General features: G+C 39.4%; 1 protein-coding gene across 1 annotated transcript; it reads left to right on the top strand.

The window, feature by feature from the left end:
* Positions 1-1,643: 1,643 nt before the first annotated feature.
* On the top strand, positions 1,644-2,171 carry LOC140438827 (uncharacterized). Its single transcript, XM_072528471.1, has one exon. The coding sequence runs from the start codon at positions 1,644-1,646 to the stop codon at positions 2,169-2,171; it is 528 nt and encodes a 175-aa protein (XP_072384572.1).
* The last annotated feature ends 7,419 nt before the right edge of the window (positions 2,172-9,590 follow it).

Raw genomic sequence — 9,590 nt, 5'->3', positions numbered from 1 at the left:
TTCAATACGGCTCAACAGTTTGTTTGCCCTCCAGACACCATATTGGATTTAATTTGACAGCTCGTTGGACTGGCCTATAAAAGGTGTGGCAGATTGACAGTTAACCTCAAGCCACACATGGGTTGCCTGTGCTAGCGAAGTGAGGGAACGTCGATGGAGATCAGAGCCAGCTGATGATTGTCAGAACGCGATCACACCACGAGGTAACAACGAAAACAACTCTTACAGTTTTCTTACTTGTTTTCAGTATGTAGTTTATTGTTAATAAATCAAACAGTTTAAAGTGTGCCCAGACTACTTTGCTTCCCGCAAACAGGCCACATTGGTGACCCCGAGAAAAAAAAACTACAACGTACAAAAAGTACAACGTTTTATACACAACTATGACGAACACCGACCAAAAAATGCCAAATAATATGAATATTAAGCTGGATTTATAGTTTGACGGACTGTAAACGTAGACGCACTGGAAAAAGATCAACATAGAATTTTGTGTACTCTTATTTATAAATGAACGTAAACGCTTGACGGAACGTAAGTGAAACGCACTGCAACGGAAGATTTGGCCAACTTTTATCTTTTACAGTGCGTTACTTGCGTCTGGCCAATCAAAAGAAAGAATTTTGTGCTGTCAATCAAAGTGAACTGTGTGGCCCACCCATCATTTTGTAAAGTTGCTTATCAACATATTCGAATTTTGATTTTGTTGATTATTTGTTACAATGGACATTAAGAATTTATAAAATAATAATAAAAGGATATTATAGCATCATGGCCACCAACTCTAGCCACTGTTTCTACCAATGCGCAAAAATTCCACTCCGTCGATTTATCAATTGAAATAATATTTACAGTCAGTTTGGTACGTCTTCAGTTTGTCAAACTATAAATCCAGCTTTACACCGTGCGAAGGCGATGATCACTCATTAATTGCACGACTAGGCATCAAAACGCCAGAGTTTTGACCCACTGAACCAGAACTATGGTTTCTCCGGCTGGAAGCGCAGTTTCGAAGCCAAAATCACAACTGACCACTGTAAATCCGACCATACTGTTGCTAGTTTAAGCAGTGAAGTACTTATAGAAGTGGCAGACATAGAAAAGAATTCCATTGCTGGCAATGACTATATACAACTAAAAGCCCGACTTCTCGACAGGTATGGCACCAGCTTAGATGAAAAGATCAACAAATTGATGGAATTCACTATGGGTGACCTAAAACCCACTCAACTATTCCATCGAATGCAAGCTTTGGCCATGTATAGCATTAGTACGCAAGTTCTCAAAAATTTTTGGTTGGACCGCCTACCACCTTCAGTTCGAAGCGTTATATCTATTCTTGATGGAGACCTAGAAGAACTTGCTAAGAAAGCCGATACGTACCTCCGGTGCTCCAGTTTTCGAGTCATGGTTGTTACCGAAAGCTCTACCTTAGACAAAACAGGGGCTGCACTGGAGAGTGACCAAGTGGATACTTTATCCAACAGATTAACTGTAGCTGAAGAAGGGCAACATATTTAAATGGTCAAGAGTACCAAGTCATCATCTGACAAACAGTGTTACTACCATCGAAGATTTGGTGCACAAGCAAAGACATGTAGACCACCCTGCAATTTTACAAAAAACGATCAAAGGGCACAGTAATGGCGGTAACCGCAGCCCCTCACATACCACGACCTCTCTTCATTACCGACAGTGCTCTTCAACTTCAGTTCCTTATTGATACAGGGGCAGACCTAAGTGTGCTTCCACGTAAAATCTGCACTGCGACTCAGCTCAGCACTGTATGCATGTATTCTGCCACCGGATCGTGCATCCAAACATATGGTCAGAAACAGCTCACACTATACCTTGGTCTAGCCCAACCTGTAACATGGACATTTGTAGTCGCAGATGTCACCACACCCATACTAGGAGCCGATTTTTTGACGTACCATGGCATTAGTGTAGACATGAGAAACAAACAACTAGTAAGTCCAAGTATGTCAAGCAGTATTACCTGTGTGTCTTGTCATCTTAGGGTGCCAGAAGTAGGCTTATCCTCTGCCCATCCTTATGATCGTCCAACTGTTGCTATACTAGAGGACACTAAAAGAGTCCAGCACTATATTGAGACTCGAGGTACACCAGTTTTCTCTAAATCACGAAGACTTCCACCAGACCGTCTTTAAGCTGCACGAGCAGAATTCAACGAGCTGATGCAGGCAGGCATTATCCGACCATCAAAGTCATCTTGGGCCAGCCCGCTTCACTTAGTTCAGAAGTCCAATGGACGATGACGTGCCTGTGGAGATTTCCGCCGTTTAAATGCCATGACGAAACCAGATCGCTACCCGATACCGCACATCCAGGATTTTGCTAACCAGCTACATGGTAAGAAAATTTTCTCTTGCATCGATTTGGTACATGCATTTTACCAAATTCCAGTCCACCCAAAGGATGTCCAAGAGACGGCTGTAATAACCCCCTTTGGGTTGTACGAGTTCGTCCGGATGCCGTTCTGTTTGAGAAATGCTGAACAGACGTTCCAGAGATACCTCGATCACCTTTTTCGAGAATGCTCATATGTGTATGTATACATTGACTATATTTTGGTTGCCTCAGAGACTGAGACTGAACATAAGCAACACCTGGCATCAGTACTTCGGATTCTCGAAGCAAATGGACTCCAAATCAACAAGGATAAATCAAAATTCCGTAAACGTTAAGTAAACTTCCTGGGTGCCACGGTATCCCCAACTGGCGTTCGTCCATTGCCGGCTAAAGTTAGCGCAATTCGCAAGTTTCCACAACCTACGACCTATCAACAGCTACGACGATTTATGGGTATGCACAATTTCTACAGATGCCAATGAGCATGCTGCCTAATGCTGCCAATGAGCTAATGCCACTAACGAAGTTATTGTCTCAGCAAAAGAAAAAGCAGCAAGAACTAACATCAACACCAGCAGCCGCAGCAGCTTTCACCAAGATCAAAGAACTCTTGGCCGCGTCGACTGAATTGGTCTTTCCAGCACCAAATGCCCAATTAAATATGTCAGTTGATGCCTCGGATGCTGCCATCGGCTGTGTTTTGCAACAGCTTATAGGTGAACACCTACAGCCCATCGCTTTCTTCTCTCGAAAGTTTTCTAGGACAGAGCGAAACTACAGCACTTATGACCGAGAGTTGCTTGCCATATTCAGTGGCATACATCACTTCTGCCATTCTCTTGAGGGCATGCCGTTTACCATTTATATTGATCACAAGCCTTTAACGTTTGCCTTCCAACAGAGACATGAGCGGATGTCTCCACGACAGATACGTCAACTAGAATTTATTGGCCAATTCTCGACCTAAATTCGACATATAAAGAGCGCAGCCAATATCGTTGCCAATTGTCTCTCACGACCTGAAGTAGACGCTATCACAACACCCATTACCATTGACTATGACTGGCTATCCGAAGCTAAGACCACAGATGAGGGTCTTCAACAGACCCTGAAAGAACCTGCCAGTTCCTTACAACTTCAAAGCATAGTTCTTCCAGATAGTCAGCGACCTATTTATCGTTCAGTCCATAATGGTCGTATACGAGTTTATGTGCCAGCTATGTTCCAAAGAGATGTTTTCCTGAAGTTCGACATGCAGTCCCTCTCAGGGCATGCTGCTACATTACAAATGATTGCTGAACGTTTTGTGTGGCATAACATAAATCGCCAAGTCAAGCAGTGGTCACGAGAGTGCATCCAATGTCACCCTATTACACCTGATAGCCGTAGGAATGCCAGACGATCGATTCGCACACATACATATCGACATCGTGGGCCCACTTCCAGCAAATCAGAACTTTCGATACCTGCTCACAATCATCGACCATTTCACAAGATGTCCAGAGGCCATACCTACCTCGGAGATTACAACCGAAGTTGTCGCGCAGAAGCTCCTTGAGGGATGGATATCCCGATTTGGCGTCTGCGTTTGGCAGTCAAACGGATGTATTGAACGTTTTCACCGAACGCTCAAGGCTGCTCTCATCGCCGCGGACACAGTATCGTGGATTAAAGCCCTCCCTCTGGTCATGCTAAGCCTTCGAAACACTTTCAAACAAGACATTGCATGTACAGCCTCCGAGTTAGTGTATGGTAGAGTGAGTTTCCCCGGACAGCTACTTGTCCCTAGTGCTGCTACACCCGACGAGCAAAGTTTTGTCCAACGACTACGTGAGACCATGGGAGCATTGCGTCCTGTACCGACGAGCAACCACTCAGCCCGTACTGCCTTTGTCCATCCAGATCTACAGACTATTAGTCATGTGTTTGTGCGGACCGATAAAGTGAAGCCTCCTCTTACACCTACCTATACCGGCCTGTTTAGAGTGTTAGAACGAACTGATAAGTTTTTAACTGTGAATGTCCAAAATATTCCTCAGCGAATTTCCATGGATCGACTCAAACCAGCATATATTCCAGCGGCCCAACATGTGCAGGAAGAACATGCCTATGCCAACCGTCTGTGATCTTACCTGTTTTTAGTATGTAGTTTATTGTCAATAAATCAATAAAACGGTTTAAAATGTGCCCAGACTACTTTGCTTCTCGCAAATAGGCCACAGAGGTTAACAGTTAACCTTATCGAAAGTATAAGCTGATTTAAGCCGCAAATGTCAACCATGGAACAAAATTTTTCGGTTCAGCAGTGTTGGCATGTTTTTATAATGCATATGTTGTATGCTTCAAATTAAAGCCTTTAAAAGCCTTTAAAAAGTTCATTTTGATTATAAAATTTTATGAATTCGGCAATTTAAAAAAAAATAATAACGAGTAAATATTTGTCCCTTTCGAGATTAATTGCAAAGAACTATTGCAATCTGACAATTGGTGGCTTAAGGCACAGAATAATAAACGATTGTTATTTATTCTGTGCTTAAGGATTGCCAAATCTATCTGCTAATCTATCAGCCAAAAAAATTTCTAAATAATTCTTCTTATTGCGCCGTCTCTTTTTGAAAGTTGGAAATCCAAATGGCAATTGTAGCTTTTGAATCTGCTGCACGAAAGATTTCTGTGGATGAGCGGCTAAACCATCTCCTCAGGTCTTTCAGCCACCAGTTCTGGCGTCTTCCAACTAATCTTTTGCTCTGAACTTTAACTTCCAATATGATTTGGAGTAATTCATATCTTTCATCTCAACACATAACTCAAGTATAGTATTTTTCTCTTTTTAATTATGTAATCCTTTTTGTTTACTTATGTACCGAAATACCTCACCATTGGTAACTTTTTGTATCCATGGAATTCTCAGCATCCGTCTGTATATATACATTTCAAATGCATCTATTCTTTTTTCTATTTCAGAGTCCATTGTTCAACTTTCACAGCCATACAGCAAAACAAAGAAAACGTAACATTTGATGATTCAAATTCTGAGCTCTAAACTAAGGTCTGATCTTGTAGAAAATGTTTTCATGTTCATGAGTGTTTTCCTCGCTTGTTCGATTCTTGATAGGATTTGTTTTTTGGATTACACTGGCTGTTGATATTTGCTCCAAAATATTTTATGGACGTTAAGTGTTAGATTATTTTTCTCTTGGCATACAAATGTACATTTGTTGGTATCTTTGAAAATACTAGAATTTTAGTTTTGGAAACATTTAGATGTAAACCGAACATTTCACTATGACGAACTACCGCATTTATTAAATTTTGTAATTGTTGTGCGTTGCTTGCTATTGGGACGGTATCATCAGCGTACCTGATGTTGTCTATGCTGGTTCCGTTAATTTTGATTCCACCTTGAACCTCGTCTAATGCTTTTCTGAATATAGAATTCCTAATACAGATTAAATAATAGCGGTGATAAGACACAACCTTGTCGCACTCGTTGTCGGATTCGTATATCTTCGGATGTTGTGTGCTCTATTTCAATTGTTGCCGTTTGGTGCCAATATAGTTCTGAGATAATTCGGAAGTCTTGTTCGTCAATTTCAGTTGTTCTCAGAATTTCAATCATCTTTTGATGGTTATCGCAGTTAAATACTTTTCGATAATTAATAAAACATGCATATACATCTACATTCATATCTCTGTATCGGTATGTTAACACATTTAAGGCAAAAAGAGCTTCTCGTGTTCCCAGTCCACTTCGAAATCCGAATTGAGTGTCACTCATCTGAAATTCATACTTCTTGTAAATTAGTGTAATGATTCTGAGAAAAGTTTTAAGGACATAAGACATCATGCTTAGTATTCGATAGTTATCGCAGTGTGAGACATTGGATTTTTTTGTAATGTTACGAATGTCTGCAATTAATTTAAGTATTTAGACATTGATATTATCTGGACCGTTGGCTTTTCCGTTCTTCTGAGCTTTTAATGCATAAAGAACTTCTTTATTTTGCTATTTTTGGACCTTTTTCATTTATTCAATCATCCGTGGATAGTGGAGAACTAGGTCTATCATCGTTAAAAAGTGTCAGAATATATTTTTTTTCAATCTCTCCAGTTTGTCTTCTGTACCTATAATTATCTCGTTATTATTATGTCTTAAGATTGTTTCTTGTCTCTTTGTGTGTCTACCTGTCCTTTCTTTCACTTTTTTATGGACATTAAAGGTGTCATATCTTTCCGTATCTATCTCGAGAGGATAAAGCCCTTTTTACTACCTAACATTGCGGAGGAACAAGCAGGTTTCGTCCCCGGACGTGGTACTAAAAAAAAATTTTAAACGTACGGCAGATTGTAGAAAAATCCAGAGAATTCAACATCACAACATATTTGTGCTTCATAGATTATAGTAAAGCTTTCGATTTGGTCAACTGGAGTAAAATGTGGCAGGTTTTGTCTGAAATGGGAGTCCCCAATCATCTGGTACTGCTAATTAAAAGCCTGTACAATAACAATTATGCCAGAGTTAGAATAAATGGGGAACTAACCGATAGTTTCAGGGTCACAAAGGGCGTGAGACAAGGCTGCATACGAAGCCCAATTCTATTTAACATTTATGGTGAATGGATAATGCGGAAAGCTACTGAGAACTGGAACGGTGGCATCACCATTGGCGGGAAGAAGATTTGCAACTTGAGATATGCAGATGATACTACTATCCTCGCTAGTTCTGAAGCTGAATTGATTCACCTCCTACAACGGATAGAAGACGTAAGCTTAACGATGGGCCTTAAAATAAACAGAGATAAAACGAGAATCATGATAATTGACAGAGCTAACAACAATCAAAATCATCTGGTCATGATAAACTATATCGCTGTTGTAGATAAATTTGTGTATTTGGGCTCATTAATAACCAACAAAGGAGGCTGTACTGAAGAAATAAAGCGGCGGTCAGCAATCGCAAAAAGCGCTATGGCAAAATTAACAAAAATTTGGAAAAGCCATGAAATAACTACCGATACAAAAATGAGACTAGTAAGAAGTCTAGTTTTTCCAGTTTTTACTTATGCATCGGAATGCTGGACCCTTACTGAGAAAGACAAAAAGAACATAGATGTATTTGAGATGTACTGCTGGAGACGAATGCTGAGAATACCATGGGTGGCCCGAAGAACAAATGAATCCATACTGGATCAGCTAAACATAAAGAATAGACTGAGAACACAAATATCAGAACAAATAATAAGCTATTTTGGACATGTGCTTCGAAGAAATGGTCTTGAAAAACTTACCATTCAGGGAAAAGTAGAAGGCAAAAGAAATAGAGGTAGATCTCCCACACGATACACGGACCATATTGTTGCTACCATTGGCGCTTCATTGTCAGAATGTGCTAGAATGGCAGAAGATAGAAAAACGTGGAGGAACATTGGGAAATTTAGCTAATAGCTTCATGATATCACGATACCTGCATCAGGTTAACGACTAAGAAGAAGAAGAAGATCTTTCCGGAAGTTGTTTAATTTCTAGACATTTGGTTGACATCCAAATTTCTTTAGCTTCTTTGCACTTTTTTCTAACGATTTTAGTGACTCATTGGGTTTATTTTATGTTTTCGTCTTACGTCCATAAGGTCCATGACCTTTTGCGTTATCTATTCTTGTTTTCTGTTGTTTTTTGGTGAACCCGATGTCATCTTCTTGTATCTTTGTTATTTTCGTTTTTAGAGCAGTCCGTGTTACTTCAACGTCTGTCTGTACCAAATTCTCTAGTTCTCTAGCGTTTATATTTCTTTCACAACTTTGATACTATAGTTTTCTTTTCAATGTTCTTCAGTTGTGAGATGTCTATTTTTGTTGACACATTTTCCCTTTTAACTTTAAGAAAACTTTTTAGTCTAAAATCCATTATAACTGGATTATGATCAGTCAGCTCCAGGATATATTTTAGTAGATTTTATGTAGTTCGTGAAGTTGTTATCGAGCAAAATGAAGTCAATTTAATTTCTAACAATTTTCTCTTTTCTCTCTGCAAATGATTTCCAAGTGTATAGGCTTCTAGGATGTTGTTTGAAAAAGGTGTTGACTAATGGGTTGTTAGCAGAATTGTACTAGTATATCTCCCCTATTGTTTCTGGTATCGAGACCGTATGTTCCTATGTTGTCTCCTTTAGTACCACGACCAACTTTGGCGTTAAAGTCATCCATTAACATCGTTATCTCGCCTTTTTCTGTCAATCGCGTTACTTCATCTATATTGTTATAAAAGTTTTCAATTTCTTCCTCTGATTTGTCACTTGTTGGAGCATAGACCTGAATAACATTTAGGTTTCTATGGGTTGTTTTTAATTTCAGCATTGCTACTCTATCATTTAGTAGTCTATGGAGTCTAAGACTGACCGCAATTTTGTCCGATACTAATATAGCCGTTTCATATTGATGTTCTGGGTCGGTTCCTCCTGACTAATAGACGTATCCATCTTTTGTTTTTTTGTTTTCCTGAACCAGGCCATCTTACTTTACTCATTCCCAAGATGTCTATTTTTATTCTTCTCATCTTGGCTTCAGTGTTTGCAAGTTTTCCAAACATGAATAAGCTGCGTACGTTCCAGGTAAGCAATGAATGATCTCGGAATCCGACAAACACTAATAAAAGCAGTTAAAGCACTATACAAAGAAAACAAAGTAGCTATTAAATGTGGAAATAAAGCCTACAATCCATTTAAGACGACAAAAGGACTTCTACAAGGCTGTGCTACGTCCCCTACTCTGTTTAAAATATTCTTGGAAAAGACACTCAAACCATGGAGGAGAAAGTGCGAAGGAATGGGCATACCAGTAAGAGACGAATACCTATACACCTTAAGTTTTGCCGACGATCAAGTAGTCATCGCACAAGATGAAGAAGATCTCAGCTTTATGCTCAGAAAACTAGAAGAAGAATATAAAAACAACGGAATGGAAATAAACTTAGAGAAAACCGAATACCTAACAACAGAAAACAAGGATATGAGAAACCTAGAGATAGACGAGGGAAGACAAATAAATGGAACAGATAAATTCAAGTATTTAGGAACCATAATATCGAACCAGGGAACAACAGAAGAAGATATAAACAACAGACTGAGACAAACAAGAAACTGTATAAGACAACTAAACTCAGTGTTGTGGAATAAGAACATTACGATAAAGACAAAAAAGAGAATATATAATACCCTGACA

Source organism: Diabrotica undecimpunctata, chromosome 4 (genome assembly GCF_040954645.1).
Source record: "Diabrotica undecimpunctata isolate CICGRU chromosome 4, icDiaUnde3, whole genome shotgun sequence".
Lineage (NCBI taxonomy): Eukaryota > Metazoa > Arthropoda > Insecta > Coleoptera > Chrysomelidae > Diabrotica > Diabrotica undecimpunctata.
The sequence above is the reverse complement of the archived record's forward strand: the minus strand, read 5'-3'. Positions and strand labels throughout refer to the sequence as shown.